The 18,248-nt window shown below is 42.6% G+C and overlaps 2 protein-coding genes across 12 annotated transcripts in view; one reads left to right on the top strand and one right to left on the bottom strand.

The window, feature by feature from the left end:
- PPEF1 (protein phosphatase with EF-hand domain 1) overlaps positions 1 to 13,620 on the top strand; it is a 39,180-nt gene extending 25,560 nt beyond the window's left edge. For 5 of the 8 annotated variants that reach the window (XM_064707742.1, XM_064707709.1, XM_064707717.1 and 2 more), the window contains 10 exons: positions 2,094 to 2,260; positions 3,791 to 3,827; positions 4,291 to 4,440; positions 6,561 to 6,761; positions 8,116 to 8,301; positions 8,924 to 9,066; positions 9,703 to 9,809; positions 10,756 to 10,919; positions 11,768 to 11,852; positions 12,320 to 13,618. In XM_064707742.1, coding sequence (XP_064563812.1) covers positions 2,094 to 2,260; positions 3,791 to 3,827; positions 4,291 to 4,440; positions 6,561 to 6,761; positions 8,116 to 8,301; positions 8,924 to 9,066; positions 9,703 to 9,809; positions 10,756 to 10,919; positions 11,768 to 11,852; positions 12,320 to 12,513 — 1,434 coding nt within the window. In that variant the 3' untranslated portion in view covers positions 12,514 to 13,618. Of the gene's footprint in view, positions 1 to 2,093; positions 2,261 to 3,790; positions 3,828 to 4,290; positions 4,441 to 6,560; positions 6,762 to 8,115; positions 8,302 to 8,923; positions 9,067 to 9,702; positions 9,810 to 10,755; positions 10,920 to 11,767; positions 11,853 to 12,319 lie in introns of all 8 variants that reach the window. The other 3 variants (XM_064707733.1, XM_064707725.1, XM_064707759.1) reach the window with 2 other exon arrangements.
- A 710-nt stretch (positions 13,621 to 14,330) lies between these two features.
- Positions 14,331 to 18,248, bottom strand: part of PHKA2 (phosphorylase kinase regulatory subunit alpha 2) — a 44,783-nt gene continuing 40,865 nt past the window's right edge. For all 4 annotated transcript variants that reach the window (XM_064707687.1, XM_064707650.1, XM_064707661.1 and 1 more), the window contains one exon: positions 14,331 to 18,196. In XM_064707687.1, the coding sequence (XP_064563757.1) occupies positions 18,023 to 18,196 (174 nt within the window). In that variant the 3' untranslated portion in view covers positions 14,331 to 18,022. The remainder of the gene's footprint in view (positions 18,197 to 18,248) is intronic.

Here is an 18,248-nt window from a genome sequence, read left to right as displayed (position 1 = left end):
CAGCAAACACACAGAGCTGGCAATCTGCAGCATATTGATACAATGCTGCAGATGGTGTATAATCCTTACACCTGGTTTGGCTGAAGCTAAGACACTCTTTTTTCTCTCAATAACAGTTTGTAAGGTTCATTCAGACCCTTCATTAATCTTCATTAAATTACAGTGTTTCCTGATATTCCTTGAAACTTGAATTTTAAATTACATATTGCTAAGTTAGATTGCTAAAGGGGTGCTATAGATAGAAATGGCCTGAAGGGGTAGAAAATGCCAACAACAAACGGAAGTTAATTAATCACTAACCCAGGAGAAACAGTAATGATGCCCAGCAGCAAGTTGCTAATCATTAGAGGGCCTTGTTTGCCTCTCTAACATGTCAGAGGCTGCAACAGCCTTTAATTTAGTTTTGCTCTCATTGTTGGTTGAAACCACAGAAAAGGAAAGTGCATGAGTGTGGAACAAAATTAAAATGTCACATTGAAGTTGGAAGTCCAAACCAAACTTGTTTAAAACTCAAATTGTGTGTAATCTTTTCCAAAAGAAGGGTGATAGAGTCTGGAGAGTGCTCCAGTAGATGTATCTTTCCATGAGGACTGCAGTTAGAGTGGTTGTGGGTGTACTCACAATCTGCAGGTGGATTCACATGCCTGTTGGTTTTAAGGCAAGGCTTTTATTTATTTCTTATTTATCTATCTTTCCAGAAACTGCTGCTGAGTTTCTGCTATCTGTTCCACCTCTCCTTTTTAAAATCACTTCAACCACCACATTAGAAGAGCCTCATACATTGCCAGGCCTGTGAGCACAGAGCAAGCACAGGCCCCTTCTAAGTTAACTTGGAAAGGGCTCAGGACAGGCTATAGCAAAATCCAAGGAAGCTGAATTTACAGCAGCCAGGATGGAGAGACCAGGGTTCACTACTGCAACCTATCATGAAAGCACAGAACACTGATTGGGATAAAAAAAATGTTCTCATAAGGATTGAAATTACACATTACATTGAGTCCCTGGCCATGTTACACATCCTGCAATAAATCCACTAAGGCAGAATACCAGTAATGCCGTAGGAACACAAGAAACACTGATGCTGTAGATATATTCAAGAAATGGGATGTCTTGCAATGCTGCCAGAACTTTGAAGAGTGGCTTCCACAGTTATAATGTAATTTTATAGATGTTCTATTGGTATTTCTTGTGCATATCAATTGAGAAAACAGAGGTTTCCCTTTTCTGGCTAGTCATAGCTGAAATACTATTTCTGATACTCATGACTGGAAATTATGATACTACATATAGGTGGTGCTATATTTTCTGTAAGCTGATGGCACCCATTGATGTGTTGGTAATTAATCTAATAAAACAAACCATCAGTTCAAAATACTTGTCTTTACTAAATCACCATTTATAATAAAGCATTTCTTTGTATCTTCAGGAAAAAAATAAGGTGAGAAATACCTGTATATACAACCTCTCAGTTTATCAGCTTTCAAGTATATCTTGGCTCTCATGAGTAAAATTGAAGCAGTGCTTTCAGGATTAAAGCAACTGAAATCAAACTCTTCAAGTCTTAAGTTCTGTCTTAAAATTTTATATCCTCTGGACTACAGTCCTTCTCAGGAGTTTTGGAAGCATACACTACAAACAGTGTAAATATATGAAATCCATTCAAACCTACATGAGAAGATAATTTTTCATGTATTTCTTATCTTCCATTCAAACTGAATGACTCCCTTCTGTTTGCAAGTGTGTAATTTCCTGGAAAAAGTTGCATTAACAAAAATGTTTATTTTACTACAGGACTGATGTTCCTTTTGGTCCCTTTCAATTTAATTTAATAGGTAGAGGAAAGGATTAGAAATGGCATTGTAAGAACAGCCAGAGAGGTCCTCTCTTCTCTAATGGCTCAGGTTGTCTGATATGAAGGTTTTTATTCTAAACAGTGGAAATAAAGAAATGCTGCTTTTTAGATCATTGTATTATGCAGGATTTTTTTCAGAATCTCTAGCAATGGGATCTCATTTGAATACTATTTCCTCTATTACAGTAACATTGCAGCCTCTTTAAATGCCCTTTTTTTTTCTTTTTTTTTTTCCCTGCAGAATGGTCTGCCTTCAGAACAAAACCCCTATGTCTTTAATGGTGATTTTGTCGACAGAGGGAAAAATTCTATGGAAATTCTTATAATCCTATTTGCATTTCTTCTTATCTATCCCAATGATTTACACTTGAATAGAGGAAACCATGAAGACTACATCATGAACCTGAGGTAGATTTTGGGGGTGGGGCAGGAAATATCTGGCCTATCACTAGAAATATTTGAGCTTTTGATTGCTACTTTAGCCACTGTGACACCCTAAAATGGAATATGTTTTATTAAGAAGTCAGGTGGAACTTTGCCTTTTCAGCATGTGTTTGGGAAGGAACATTCTCACTACACACAGACATTTGAATGGCAGTCATGTCTTGTCTTTGATCTAATCATAATCCATTGAAGTCAGAGGGCTTAGTGCAGCTTCCAGAGTATCAAAATTGGGGAAGGACAGATGGAAGGACGATGTTTTGGTTAAAGCACATATTTAGTTAAATCTGATATTTTACTTAACTTTAAACTAAGATTTCACTTGTCTAACCCAAGGGGCAGGTAAATATCCTACCCTCTACTCAGAGGAGCTTCATCAGTTGGAGGTGTTAGTGCAGGAAGCTGACACCCCGTTTTCTAACACAGACATTTGCACTCAGCAGTGCAGCCAAGGGAAGTGAGCACAGCCAGTGGCTCCAGCTGTAGTCAAAGTGTGATGTGGAGACAAAAAGCATCTCAGAAATGTGAGAACTCCTCAGTCCTACTCCCTACAATTCTAAACTGCCCCAGAAAGCCTTGGGTGACTGACTGGTGGGTAACCTGCTGTAGCCCTTGGAGCATTTGATGTGGCTCACAGGATGTATTGCTGTTTTAACACAGGCCTCTGTGTTAGCACCTGGGTCAGAGCCCTATAGGCAAGTCCTACTAATGATCCAAAAAAGAGAATCAGTTTCCCATGACAGTTACTTTTTCAGCACATAATTGAAAACACTCCAAAAAACAACATAAACCAAGATCAGTTACCTAATCCACAAGGAGGAAAATTCCTCCCCAAAAGAGCAAAAAATATTAACTACGTCTGTGATGGTATGGAGTGCACAGATGTGACTTTGCTGTGCATTTTGATTAGCAGTGCTGCACATTGGTAAATTTGAAAGCTGAGTATTGTGAAAATGCCCCTTGATGAAGGATATCTTGGTGTTAAAAGAATTAGGTAACAAAATCCTTGTCCCTTGTGGGGGAAAAGACATGAAGTTGGATGAAGCTCTGAGCAATCTGGTCAAGTGGAAAGTGTCCCTTGCCCATGGCAGAGGGTTGGAATGAGATGATTTTTAAGGCCCCTTCCAACCCAAACCATTCTATGATATGATTCCATGATTATATGATATTTAAGACAAAAGCTCCATGAAGGTTTTGTGGGAATTTCTGCCCATCATCCGTTCCTTTGGAATTTCTCTCTGGTATCTAAAAGGTAGAGCTGGCAAAAAGGCCTCTAATAATTACTAGGCTGGATTCTGTTCCCAACATCTTTTATGCACAAGAAACAAGTTTAATTCAGTCTCAAGACAGAGTGGAGGCAAGTAAATTTCAGGTGAGGTGAGATAGAATGGCAGATGAGAAAGGGGGGCTAGAAAACTCCAGTAAAACACCATAGCACAGGAAACCATGCAGAAGTGGCATACTGAAACCCAGTTCATGATGCTGTCCTGTTTTCAGGTATGGATTCACAAAAGAAGTTTCAAAGAAGTACAAGGTAAGATTCCTCCTCCTTCCTCTATTTTTTTTGTAGTCTTGCACATGTAAAATGAAACCTGTGTAAACAAGAAAAAGTCAAACCAGTTTATTTAGGTGTAGCAGAGTATTATTTTAGTGATGTAGGTGAAATTATTTTGGCCTATCAGTGGAATAAATGACAAAACAATTTTAAGTGCTAGTCTCTTATGCCCAGAGATCTATGGGATGAAATAAGTAACATCCATAAGAACAATCAAGAGCACAAAAAAAGAGGTGAACATGTAAGAAAAAATGAAACACTACAGACACAATCAAATGGCCCTAAAGTAAATGTCAGAACATGTTTGTCAGGGTTGCAGTCCAGGATATCACCTGAACAAAACTGATCACATAAACTGTAGCAGGCGCTTCAGCAAAATCTTGAACTTAGAAGCAACAAAATCTGCCAGAAATAGGATCTAATGTAAGAGTATATTTTACAGGACCATTGGAAACAAATTTTGAGTCTTCTGCGAGATGTTTTTAGCTGGCTTCCCCTTGCCACTATAATTGATAGCAAAGTTCTTATCCTACATGGGGGGATTTCAGACACCACAGATTTGGATTTCCTGAATGCACTTGAGAGAAATAAGGTAAGAGATCATATTCATGTGAGGGTAATTTTGTTTTCTTTTAAAAATTTTGTGGTATGAATGCTAGGATCAGGTCATTTGCATTAGGAAAGGAAATGGCAGCAGTATAAGGCATGTAAGAAAAATAATAGTCCAATTTTTCTTCAAAATCAGGGCTTAGGAAGGCAGGTTGCAGTAGGTGTTGAGAGCCAGTTGTCAGGCTCTCCACATAACATGGGTCTTTTGACCTTAAAATAGCTAAAGCCACTTTAGATGCCTCCTCCTGCAGTAATGACACATTAGCTAGAAAGTATGAAAACGACTTGATTCTTGGTCATTTCCTTAAAACACTTTAAAATTCAATTTAGCCACATATTTCCAGTGCTGCCTTTTTTCCTGGGGCTGTGCTTCTGCCATCTGTTGTGTGGGGGAAGTTCTCCACCTGTGAGGCGCTCCCTTGGCAGCAGCCGAACGTTGTACATGTGGGAGAGCCTTTCCAGAAGGATCAAAATTCAAGAACTGGCCTTGATAAAACAGAGTCCACTGCTTTTCAGGGATTTAGAAGCCAAAAATGTTCATGTTTTTTTCTGAAATGATGAGCAAACACAGACCTTTCAAATCAGTGGAAAATGGTGGGGGATTTGGTCTCGATTTGAACAACTAAATCAAGATGTCTGCAGAGATCTGGTGGAGATCATTACTTAGGCACACGTCTCCAGTGCTGTTCAAGGAGGTGCCTCATTGGCTCTGGCCTTAGCCTGCCTCTGAAGAAAGTCTTCTCTGTAGGTCTCTTCCACCAGTCCCCTTTTAGGCCAGATTTGTGTCTGCCCCCTCACACTAATTCACAGTGGAGCATCTCAGATGGCATAGAACACCAATGTTTGAGCAACTTAGTGTACCCTGGCATCAATGTCTGTGGAATCTAGAGCTATTTTTGTCATCCTCAGATTTTCTAAAGCAGAAATAAATGCTTTGCAGGACAGTCAGATGTGTATCTTTTTTAAAGATATGAAAAAGGACATGAATATCTAAGCTTCATTGGCTGCACCGCTGTGCACTAAAACTGGGTGCCTAACTACAGATAGATCCTAACCATGAGCTGAGTTCTGCCCATGCTTTCACCAGGGCTCAGCTGTGCATGTTTCTGTGAAATGCAGTATCTGTGAAATGCAGAATTAACAGGTCAAGGTAGCTGCCACAGGAGAGTGTTGCTAATGAGACATGTGTGGGCCACAACCCAGGGCAGTGTCACGCAAGGCCAGGTGATGTATTTTAATTGGTACAGCTGGCAGGTTTCAAATACTGGTCAGTGCACTGGTGAATAACCCCATGTTGTGCATTTGTTTTGAATTAGTCCTTTTCTTTGTTAAAGAGTAAAATCCAGGGGTCTGCTGACTGTATATGTTTTATTGGTGGGTGGGGTTTTTTTGGTTTGGGATTTTGTGTATTGCTTTGCGTTTTTTGGGTTGCTTGGTTGGTTTGTTTTTGGGTTTTATTTTAGCTTTGCTCTAGAAATAAGCTACTATGAGAGAATTTCAAAGGAGAAGACATTCCCTGGAGAGAAACCATGTTACTGATCATTCGTGGAACCATAGTGTACCACTCCAGAAAAGCAAATGCCCTTGCATGTTTGAGGGGTTTGATTTAACAGTATCATGTGGTGTAATATTCCATCCATTTCACTACTGTCTTCCTGATACTCCATTTAATTTAGCCAAGTTAATCTAACAGCATGGTACTGTGTCAGAGCAGAAGTGAATGGAGTTTCACCCTCCATTCAATATGAATGTATATTTTGTTTCTAGGGAAGCTGGGCACTGAAGTGTCTTTCCTGAGCCCAGGCCCTACTTGCTGCATAGTGAGTCCTCAAGATTTACTGTGTTTGGAATGAGTGTGTGTGTCTGGATAAGGATATGAAAGCAGCTCTGAAGAGCCTGGTTACTGATAGGTATAAAGCAAAATTTCTGCAAGTGCCAAATACCTGCAGCTTCTCCCAAACCTGTGAAATCAGGACATTATGGGAGTTAACATTAGTTGAACCCTCAAGGAGTTCTCCTGAGTACAGGAAACATGAGCTGATGTGCATTTAGCCAACATCTCTGTATCAATTTTTGTTGTTGTGATGGTAACTTTTTTTTTAGTTGAAATCTTTGATGCGGCCACCAAAGTCAGGGACAAACAGACAGGACCAAGTGAAGAAGAAAACTCCCGTGACCAAACCCAGTAAACACACTGCCAGCCAGCATGTTGCAGGGAAGACCCAACACATCTCTTCATCAGGCTTCACGGAGCCTTCAGGTTCAAATTTGCCTCCAGACCCCGCCCTGAAGGAATGGAAACAAGTAGGTGAAACCAAAGACTCTGATACCAAACCCCTCCCGCACAAACTCGGAGTTCTGTTCCAGCAGTGGGTTCATGAGTCTGAGTGAACTGCCTCTCAACAGGAAAACAGTCATTCTAAGGATTAACTTAGATACCTATTGGGCTTTTTTAGATGCTTTTTGTAGATCTGGTAATAAAAGCTTTGTAGATCTGGTAATAAAAGGGTGTTTATGCCTTACAAGTAAAATTCACCCAGTATTTTCTTTTCACAGCCGTTAGGAGGAGGAAACTGCTCAGTAGGAAATAGGTTTGCCTGCCCTCATGTGGCTGGATCTGTTGGTACATAAATGGTGCTTGGTTTAAACAGGTCAGACTGCAATTGTTGGTGAGATAAAGCACCTTTTTTTGGCTGTACTTTTGGCAGCTGAATGCTGATATAGCCCAAAAAAAGCCACCCAGCTCCTGAGACATACAGGCAGATTACTCAGAAGTGGGAAGTGTTTGTCCTCTGGCTGTTCATTTAATCTTGAATATCAGAGCATATATAGAGCTTTTATTATGCTGTAATTTAATAAATTGTGACAATTTGGAAAGCTTAATTTTTCTGAAAATCTGATTTCCCAAGATACCTACCTGACCTACAAACTAACATAATGAACACAAGCAAGGCTCCCCTTTCCCCCCAAATCTGACACTCCCCCAGCTACTCAAGCATCCACTAAGCCATGCTCACAAACATGAAGTGGAATGTTTGAGTGCAAACCTTGCCCAAGAAAAGTTTAAACAAACACATTTTGAATAATGTTTGCTACTGACTAGAATTAAACCATGATAATTCATCTTCATGTCTGAACCCTGCTAAAATGCTAATATGGAAAATGTCAGTTTGAAACGTGAGCTAACTGAAGACAATAAAGGCAAAGGCAACTCTTGTCATGTTTAGAGCAGGTACTCCCAAGCTTAGGTAAAACCACTGACCAATGTGGTTGTCCAGTCTGTGCTGGGAAATAGAAATTGCCTCTCTACTGACATGTGAAGAAGGCAGCTTTTCTTCTCTTTGAATTAGCCCAGGTAATGTTTCTGGTGCACCTGCCCAAGTCTGAAAACCTCAGCTGTGAAAGGAGGTACATTGCTGAAATTATATTTCTTCTGAAACAAAAAAGTTAGTCAAATATCTAGATAATGTTTCTTTATAAGTGGAACAAAAGTCTCAGCCCAAAAGAACATGCTCCTGAAAGGAAGGAAAAACCTCAAGACCTGTGTGTTTTCTCCCTGTACTTTGGGGCTTTTGCTGTGGCCACCACTTTAGACAGCCATACCCTGTTAGTCTTCCCCTATTATCAGTCCTCACTTGCTTGAGTTTGCTATTTATAGATCCTTGACATTCTGTGGAGTGATCCAAGGAGCCAAAATGGCTGCACACCAAACAAGTGTCGAGGAGGAGGCTGTTACTTTGGTCCTGATGTCACTGCCAAGCTGTTTGAGAGATATAATCTGAAGATGCTCATCAGATCCCATGAATTTAAGCCAGAAGGTTATGAGATCAGTCATGATGGGAAGGTAAGTTGCTTCCATGTAAAGCAGAATTCTCCTGTGAATTTCACAGGAACATCCACAGTAGATTTTTCTCCAAATTTTATTTTAAAAAAAGACAGTCACTTTGTTAAACTGGGTTTGGGGGAACTTTGTCCTAGATAGATGTTACAACAAATTACTGAGTTCTGAGTAACAAAATTCTTTACATCTTTAGGGAGTGAAGACCAATTTATTACTTACATGAAAACAAATGGACACCAACAAAATCCCCAACAAGAGTTGTGTGTAAATACAGTTCAAGACATGCTCTAAGGCTCTAGAAGCCTTTAACTTACTGATTTCTCTTCTGCCCCTGCTTTCTTACATGCTGCATTGGGAGGCCAACAAGAATCCTGAAATCAGGTTTCTCTTAGAAAGAGGTTTCTCTTAAATAGCATGTTATATCTCACTGCTCTCTGAAGTCTGACAGGTCAAAAATAAAGGCCCAGAGCTCTGATTCAAAAGGGAAGAGCAATTTGGTGAATGACAGAGTTTTATATGTAGACACATAATTTTGTGACCTGGAATTTTTTCTCAGATCAGTTTCAGAAATAAGTGTCCAGAAGAGCTGTTCTGGCCAATCCAGTTTCTTTGTTTCCTGTGTCAGGTTATCACCATATTCTCTGCCTCTAACTATTACGAGGAGGGCAGTAACCGGGGCGCTTACATCAAGCTGAATCCCGAGCTGACCCCGCGCTTTGTGCAGTACCAGGTCAGCAAGCTCACGCGCAGGCAGAATCTCCGCGAGAGGTAAAGCTCTGTGTTGCATGCAGTGAGCATGGACTCACCTCACAGTGAGTGCACCTGCCCAAATCTAGAGCTTCATTCAGTAACTGAATAGGTATCCATTTTCTTTGATTCTCACTGGTTTTCTGTTTTACAATTTAAAAATTAATACAGTAGACAAAACATGTTCTGGCTGCTTAACTTGGTTTCCCGAGAAACACCCAAAGGTAAATAGGTGAGGTAAGCAGTTAGAACAGACAATTGTCAGGGACTCATAAATGGCCTGCACCTGTCTGCTTTAAGGCTGCAGTGTTAATCTGGACAAATCCTGTTATGACTTGAGTCTCAAAAGTTTATCATGACAGCTTTGCCATGCCTAGTAGTGTGGTCAGATTACTAAAGGAAAGCAGCTTAGAATTACCTGCGTAAACTTAATTATCTCATAAACTCAGTTTATTCTTATGGAGCATTGTTGGTTTTGTTTGGTTTGGGGTTTCCCCCTGCTGAATGTTGTGTGTTTTGAGTCATTCTACTTAAACATACTACGCCGTAAACATACTGCATGGTAAAGGATATAAGAATTTTGTAATGAGTGTTGAAAAGCAGAACATGTGAGAGGATTTTAATCCTTTAATAATCTGCTGACTTTTTCCTTCCTAGGGTAGGTACAATTGAATCATCTGCCTTAAAGTCCTTACGAGAGAAGATTTATGCACACAGGTCTGAACTCATCAGTGCTTTTGCACAATACGACACCAATGGCACAGGTACTCCCTCTCTGTCCAGTTGCCACCATGGGGAAACAGCTTCCATGTGTGTGGGAGGCAGAGGGGACAAGCGCCATGGAGAGGAGTCCTGCCTGCCTCAGTGTCAGGCTGAGGGCAGCAGAAGCTGGGTGACCTTGTTTTTCATGACCACAGAGAAGAATAGTCATTGGGAAAGGCTTAGCGCAAACAGCTTGAGGGGATGAAGCTTGGAGGAGGAAAAAGAAAACTGAAAGACATGGGCAAATAAAGAAATCATGTTTGCTGTTGGGTAGAGACTTTGGGCAGGCAAATCCAGTTCCAGAAGCCCAAAGGTCACCACCACCTTCATGCAGGAGTGTCTTCAGAATGTGTCAGACAGGGAACTGGGGTCTCAGGTGGGGGGATGTGGAATGGGTCTCCTTCTGAGTCTGGGAAGTATCTGACAAAAGTTGCCTGCCTATGCCTCTAGCAGGCACACACCCCTCAGCTGAAGAAAAGTCAGTGCTAAGTTAATAGATGAACCTTTTATGCAGAAGCAAGAAGTTAATTTCTGCCACAAATGCAAGTTTTCCTTGTGATGGCTCCTCACTTGACAGTGTCCTTACAAGGGCACTCAATAACATGATGTTTCTTTGGCCACTGAACAGCTGTTACACATATTTCTACGTGGTTGAGTTTTCAGCCACATGTCACACTAATTGCAGCTCAGCTGAAACCTGAAGTACTCTTCATGGCATAATCTGGCTTTCTCAAAAGGTGTTAAAACATGCTGAACATCATAACAGCATCACAACTTTGTGGCTGGAAGGGACCTGTGGAAATGCCTAGTCCAACCCCACTGCTCCTTTGTTACGAGGGTTTTTATCCCAGGGTTCAGGGAAAATCCTTGTGTCTTGGAACCCTTTGTGCTGGTGACTGATGTGGGCTGTGTCCTGTACTTGTAACCATGACCTGACCCCTTCTGCAGGCAGGATTTCTGTCAATGACTGGGCTGCAGCGATGGAGTCTGTCCTACAGCTGGAACTGCCCTGGAGGATGCTGCGCTCTCAGCTAGCACAGATGAACCCAGATGGAGAAGTTGACTTCATGTCTTGTTTTTATGATTTGAAAATGGGTCAACCTATAAAAGAGGTAAAGAGGAAAACACGTCCTTGCAATTCTTGGAGGAACAACTTTTGGTGCAAATTGAAGCACAAGACAGTTGTTTGGCCCAACAAGTAGACATCCACAGCTGAACTAGTTGCTGAGCTTCCTTTTATAGTCACTGGAGGAAAATGAGCACTGCTAGGGTACGAATCATCATTCCCTGCTAAGGTAGATGCTTAAAATAGGTTGGATGAATCACATGCTAGAACTGCTTCTTACTTTCTCTTGGCTCTCGAGGGCGTTTAGATAACGGAGCTGAGGAGATGTGACAAATCCTGCCCAGAGCACTCAACCCTCACTCTTTGAAATGAGCATTTCAAACAGGCTCCAGAGGCAGTTCAGGCCCCTGTGGGAGGAAGTCACATTTATAGATGGACTTTTAGATGTATATTATGGTATCTGAGGTCACTTCTGCAGAGCCCAGTTGTTACCAAATGCTGCACAGTGCTTTAGAACAGAGGTTCTAAACAACATAATTTTCCTGAACAGCAGGATCCATTCAAATCTGTATGGTGAGTGCTTTGTATGAGTGTATGGTCTACACCATCTTCCCCAGATCATCCAAGATTATTTCCACAAATAATTACTGCAGGTAGGAGGTGGGAAAGGCTCCTTTCCCCCTTGCCCTGCCATCTGAAAGTGATGGGGTTTATCTGATTATTCCTCAGGGTAAGACACAGAAGTGTCATTCCAGAGAACTCAAGCATAAATATTTGGTTTTTTACATTTGACAAGTTAAACTGGAAAATGGAAATTGGATAGTAGATATTCTGTTGGTTAAATTAACTCAAACCAAGGTCTGAATAGCTTCTTGTATGTGATTTCAAAACCAGGCTCAGCCAGCTTTGGCAGAAACACTGTGCAGATACAGAAAGGATCTGGAGATCATCTTTAACATCATTGACAAAGATCACTCAGGTAAGTCCAAGTACCTTCACTGTGTCAGCTCTAGGGAGCCTATACCAGTTATCTTTTCCCCACTGTGTTTCCTCCTTAAGGCTTCTAAATATAGAGGAACCAGAGGTGATATCGTTTCTCCAGTTTAGTGGAACCTACTTTAAGCAGTCAGGCTGGAATCATATAAGGGACGGTGCACAGAGCTTAACAAGAAAAGATTCTCACATACCCCAGCTCCAGTATTGGCTTCACTCTTTTGGGGGCTTTTTCTCCCTTCCACTCAAGTCTTACTCTTTACTGCTTTCTCAATTCCACTGTCAGAAGCATTCAATCATTACCTAAAGTAAAAATGTGCTTCAATAATGAAAGCAGTAACCCCAGCATGGTAGGCAGGTAACTTTCTTACAGTGAAGGAGAGTGCATGTGTGTGTTTATGCAGGAAGGGAAAACAACACTGCCAAAAGCAACCTCTTGTCTGTCTCCTTTAGGTTTGATTTCTCTTGAGGAATTCAGCCAGACATGGAGACTGTTCACTTCTCACCTGGGCATTGATATACAGGATGACTCCATTGACAAGTTAGTCCTCAGCATAGACTACAACAAAGATGGCCACATTGACTTCAATGAATTTTTAGAGGCCTTTCATGTTGTTCACAGACTTGAGAAAAAGGCAACCTCTTGAAAAGGCAGAATTTCTCATGGGTTGTCTTGGAAGCTCAGCTTGCTGTCATTAGTCATAAAGGGGCTGCTTGATAGGGTCACAGTGCAAGCCTTTATTTAGCCCTCCTGGATGATCTGTACCTGCTAATAATGGGATAGAGGAGATGAAAACCCACACTTACAGTATTACTGTGTCACTGCCACACACTGCCAGCACCTTACAGTTCATCCCCTCCTCTTGGCATCTCCCCCACCAATCTAATCCCTGAACATTGCCAAGGTCAAGCCTACAGCTGTGTAGGGAGAGAGGCTTCGGTATGTGTCTGCCAGCAGTCCTCAGCTGAGAGCACTGATAACCACAAGGAACATACCAGAGCCACCCTGGTGATGGAACAGGCACGAGAGAGCTGGCTGTGGGGTGTCCATTGCAGGAGAGGAAAACAGGGAAAACAGGGAAAACAGCATCTGGTTCAAAAGAATAGTTCTGCATTTAATCTTGCTCTTTGCATGATTCAGAGGAATTAAATTATTCCAGGTCAATCTCTTATCCTTCTACAAGTTTACAGGCACAACTGAGAGGATCTTGGTTGAAAGGTGTTTACATTTGCACTTATACGTCCTCTTGCCTCTGGTTACTTTTCCCCATATTTGTTGGGATTTGGAGCTCTGAAACAATCACAACTGTTTCTGAGATGGAGCCAGGCTCTTCACAGTGGTGCTGAGCAGCAGGACAAGAGGCAATGGGCAGAAACTGATGCACAGGAAGTTCCACCTGAACATGAGCAAGAAGTTATTTCCTGTGCAGTGACTGAGCACTGGCACAGACTGCCCAGAGAGGGTGTGGAGCCTCCCTCACTGGAGATATTCAAGAACCACGTGGATGTAGTCCTGTGCTCTGTGTTATGGGATGACCCTGTCTGAGCAGGTGATTCAGGGTGGTCTCTTCCAGCATGATCCATTCTGGAATTCGGTGATTCCGTGCTAACTTGTGACCTTGATGAAGGCTAAATCCACAGCATGTTAATGCAACTCGTGATAGATCACAGAATAAAGCTTTAGCTTTCTGAGCAATGCCTAAGGGGGGTGTCTCTGCCTGTGTTTTGTAGCCTGCCCCAATCACCACAGAACACTCTTCCTGAGGATGAACTGGGTTTCTTAAAAAGAGAAATGAGTAAGAACACAAGAGTAACCATATTTTGATACTACCAAATCTAAATATTCTTGCACATAGTTAAAAATAAATTCTTTGCCAAGAAAAGGAAACTGAGAGATTCTGAAATTGAGTTTTTGGAAGGCAGAAAGATTGAAGACTCTTGCACTGACATTCCTGTCTCCTTTCACTGACTGCAAGTCGATATTCCCATTCCTGCCAGTACCACCCTGTCAATTCCCAAGGGGGAGAAGTCAGGAAATCTGGACCTAATTCTCTTGCATCTTACACTCTGAAAGCAACATCAAGAGCAGGAGCTTTTTGGTAACTGTATTACCTCATTCAACCTCAGTAAATCCAAAGCACATAAAGTGCTTTTTGGGTAGGGAAAAGTTCCAACCTAGTCCCTTTTTAAATTTTAATAGCTAAAGATGAGCTAAGTAAAGCAGCTCGGTTTCATTAATAGAAGTGTTGAAAGTACAAAAAAAGCATCCTTCCAATCCAGAATGCAACAGCAGTCCAAGCTTAAGGCAATGCTGTCTCTCTTAAATCTTATTTTCTACTATTAAATACAGAACACTTTTCCAGAAGTATTTTGTAACTTGAGAGATGAGTGAACAAACATGCACACACTTATTTCTACTGCCTTGGAGGAGGGGAAAGAAAAATCTTTAATAGTACAAACAAAATTTACAGTGAAACTTTAATGGCGTTGGTAATACATAATGTATATTTTGAGCATGCAGTCATTCTGATCTATGCACTGTGATGATCAGTCCCACCTTATTCCAGTGGAGTTACAAAAAGGCTCCACTTACAATGGGCCAACACCTCTGTGTGTGGTGGGATCTTGCTTCCCAGTGTTGACCTGCGGTGGGTGTGAAGTGACAAGGTGGGACTGGACGCTGCAGCTCTGGAGTCCCCTTTGCCACCTTCCCCAGTAAAGAGGACAAGGCTGGGCTGTACAGCGAGACACAGGAGCTCTGAAGGATGGCTGGCAGCCTCCAGTGTGGATGTCCCCCACTAAGGACACATTCCTGAACTGGCACGAAGGGGACTGGCCTCAAGGGATCACTTCCTGAGAGGGGATGCCAAGGTACAGCTGCAACACAGCTTCACTCAGCAGGCAGGGAGAGCCCCTTGGGGATTCAGGACTGAGGTATGAGAGGAGCTGAATCACTGAGCCAAACCAGAAAGCCTGTCCTGTCAGCTGCTGGTGGCACAAAGGGACCCTGGCTCCTGACAGAAGGGGGGTGGCACGGGGAGTAACTGTGAACCATCTAAAGCTGGGAAAAAATGCCACTTGAGACTGAAACTGGGACTGGGGAAAAGCCCTGCTGCTTGTACTTAAATCCAAACTGTTTGAGCAGAAGCTCTTCTTCTATAACCCACATCCTCAATCCCTTTTTTCAGTCATGATTCTGTGCAGCAGCCACTTAATACTCCAGATGTGAGTGGTCCTTTAATCAGTGCCTGAATCAGCCTGCAGATAAGTGCCAAGCTCTCACCCCACAGCTACAGCTGCCACCACTGGCAGCATCTCTCTCCTGCTTTCTGGGCAACTCTGCTCTGACCTGCCAACCACTCCAGAAAGTGCCCAAGGTTGGATTTGGACTGACTCAGTGAAGCTCTCGCTTCACTCGAGGCCCTGGCTGCTGCCAGAGGGGTGACACATTCCTGCAGTGTCCCACGCCCACATGGGGCAGGCCAGGTTTTACTACCCCACAGGAAGTGGCTGCCCACACACACAGCCAAGGACTGTGTGCTCACCTGCACCTTCCAGGAACCAGCAGGACTCTTTCCCTGAGCAAGGAGACTACAATTACAGGAGAGAAGCCAGACAAACTTTGCACTCCACCCATTCAGCTTTCACAGTAACCTGTGGGACCAGCAGCTGAGGGAGATCAATGGCACTTTTGATCTGTTTAGTTTGACAAGCCCGTGTCCCTGCTGGCAGCAGGGGGAAGGCAACAGTGTGAGCAGGGGGGACAGGCCTGGGGAGCAGGGCTGGGGCCAGCATGTGCTGTGAGCTCTGAGCTGGACACAGGTCCTCATTCTGCCAGCTCCTGTGCAGCTGTGCCTCACCCTGCAAGGAACATAAAGCTGCCTTCCACTGCTCTTGTGTTTGAGTACCCCCCTGCACCACCAGATAGATACCTAAACTCTTCAAATTACCACATAAATACTTTCCAATTGCCTGCATTCCATGTGGTAATTCATTGTGATCATCATGAATATACCATAACCTAGGTCATAATGTGAATTTGATGGTAAAGACACTAATGACACTCCCATTTAAAAACAAAGAGGTGTTAGGGGTGTCCAGGTATGTTAGGCCATACATTTCATGCTTTAGACCTTCAATGCAGCTGCATGAAAAACCAACATCAGCCTTCTTGTTTCTGAAAACAACACAGTAGGTTAAAAAAAACAACTAGAAATCTGAGCAAAAAATCATCTTGCATCTCTCTCAATCTAGGATTCAAGAAGAAAAGCAAAAATAACTGCTACTACTTTTTGTATGATACTGGGAAGAATAAAAAATATCACCTTGCTCTTGTTGTGCTTGTATTCTGCACTGTCACATCTGCTTAAACTAGACAAAGGATTTTACTTCCTTTCACTGGGAAACAAGCCAAGTGAACTCTCACAAAACATATAAAAAGTTAAAAAACCCACACCAAATAATAACAAAGGCAAACCCTTACAAAACAGGCACCACACCAATAAAATAACTTCCACACCCAAGTGCTAATTGTACCTGAACCGTCACTTTACACTGGCCCCTGCACAGGCCCATGGTTCCCATGGTGGCCAACACAGGACTCCTGGTCCTCTGGACTACCAAACTCCTCTGGTCTCTGAAAAAACATTAAATCACATCACACCAAGGCCTCCTACACCTCCACTCTCTTGAGCCAGTTCCCAGGAACTGCTGTAGCAGCAGTGACTGTGGAGAGGACAGCAGGCAGGCTGTCAGGCTTACATAGCTCAGAAAGTTCTTATCTTTACAGGCCTATCTGCTCTTTCACCTCTCGCTGGCAAGACAGAATTGCTCTGATCCTTTCTGCTCACATGGCAGCAGTGCTACTGAGGGAGCCTGTCTGTGGCCATGGGATGCTGAAGCTACTGCCACTTTCCTAAGCTGTTAGCCAGATGCTCATGTGGCTGGTGGCAAAGCCAGCAGCACAGGCACAAGGAAAACCACAGCCAGTGCCTGGGGTAAGGCAGGGTTTCCCTCTCCAGAGGCTGCCAAACTCTCTTTTCAGTTTATAAATGGCCAAGGAGTCATTTCCATGCAGGATGCACCTACTCCCTGCAGCACCTCAGAGCTTCCAGCTGACAGCATTAACCTGGGAACTGTCTGCAGGGAGACTTCAGGCAGCCCAAGCCCTAATTACATGAGACCAGTGACTTCAAACTAAAAAGAAGAAAGAAAAAATGGCAAAGGAAATAAAAAGAAAAAAAAAAAAGAAAAAACCAAACCAAAACAAAGAGAAACATCAAAGCCTTCCATAAACTCATGCTACACTGGAAAGGCCACAATTATGCCATTCTTAACTCTGAGGCTGTTTGTGAGGGAAATGATCAGGAGACTTGGAAGGGGTGCTCAAGTGGATGAGGTTTATCTTGCTCCATTCAGAGGAAAGGATTACAGGCATAAAACTGTCTGTCACACTGGAGAAGCTGGAGTCTTGAGATTTTGCCACTGAAGTCGTGGGGATGCAGGGAAGGAAGCTATTCAGATTAAAGACAGATGCAGCTTCCTGACAGAGGCTATCCTCCCAAATTAGTGGATATTGTAGGATGTTTGTCCCTGCTGGCATTAGCCCTGCACTGACTAGGTGCAAATGAGAAGAGAATCAGGATAAAAGTGTACTAGAAATATCACCACGTTATTTCAAGTTACTCTTACTCCTCTAATTTACATTTCCCTGGATGTTTCACACTGTGCATTAGTGATTCACAATGATGTACATTTACACACAGCAGGAGAAAAATTAATGAATTCCATCACTTCCCTTATTTGTGAGACTCTATGCCTGAGATGCAGCTCCCTTGTTTCATTATGCCTTTTGATCTCCACAGAGTAATCTGTTTTCCTCTTGGCAGAACTGTATAATTCTTGCTAATTTAATACGAATTACATTTATGCACTTTGGGCAGAATAAGCCTCACTATTTGTTATTTCTCACACATTCTCCTAAAACCAGGCCAAATTCCAGCTCCCTGTCCCCAGCAGTAGGTGTCACAGAGCATCCCCAGCAGTGCCAACTGCTGAGCGAGTGCATGGCACACACACAGGCAGCAACCAAGGGCTTTGTGGCAGGGAACTGAGGAGGAAGAGCCTCTGAGCCTTTCCTCCCATGTGAGGCTTCACTTACTGCATTGCACAGCCTGTGCTGGGCAGGAAATCGTGTAAATAAATAATTATGGCTTTTGTTAGGTAAGTCATGGTGCCATAGGCTCCACTGGGAGCACTATCATAAAAAAAGTGGCAAATTCCTGTGGCTGTGTCTTTCTCCAAGATACTACCAGTAGCTCCAAATGATTTCTGTAAAGACACAAGCAAAAGTAGAGCAAGTTAGGCATGCATGCTTATTTAC

This window comes from Zonotrichia leucophrys, chromosome 1 (assembly GCF_028769735.1).
Source record: "Zonotrichia leucophrys gambelii isolate GWCS_2022_RI chromosome 1, RI_Zleu_2.0, whole genome shotgun sequence".
Classification (NCBI taxonomy): domain Eukaryota; kingdom Metazoa; phylum Chordata; class Aves; order Passeriformes; family Passerellidae; genus Zonotrichia; species Zonotrichia leucophrys.
The sequence above is the reverse complement of the archived record's forward strand: the minus strand, read 5'-3'. Positions and strand labels throughout refer to the sequence as shown.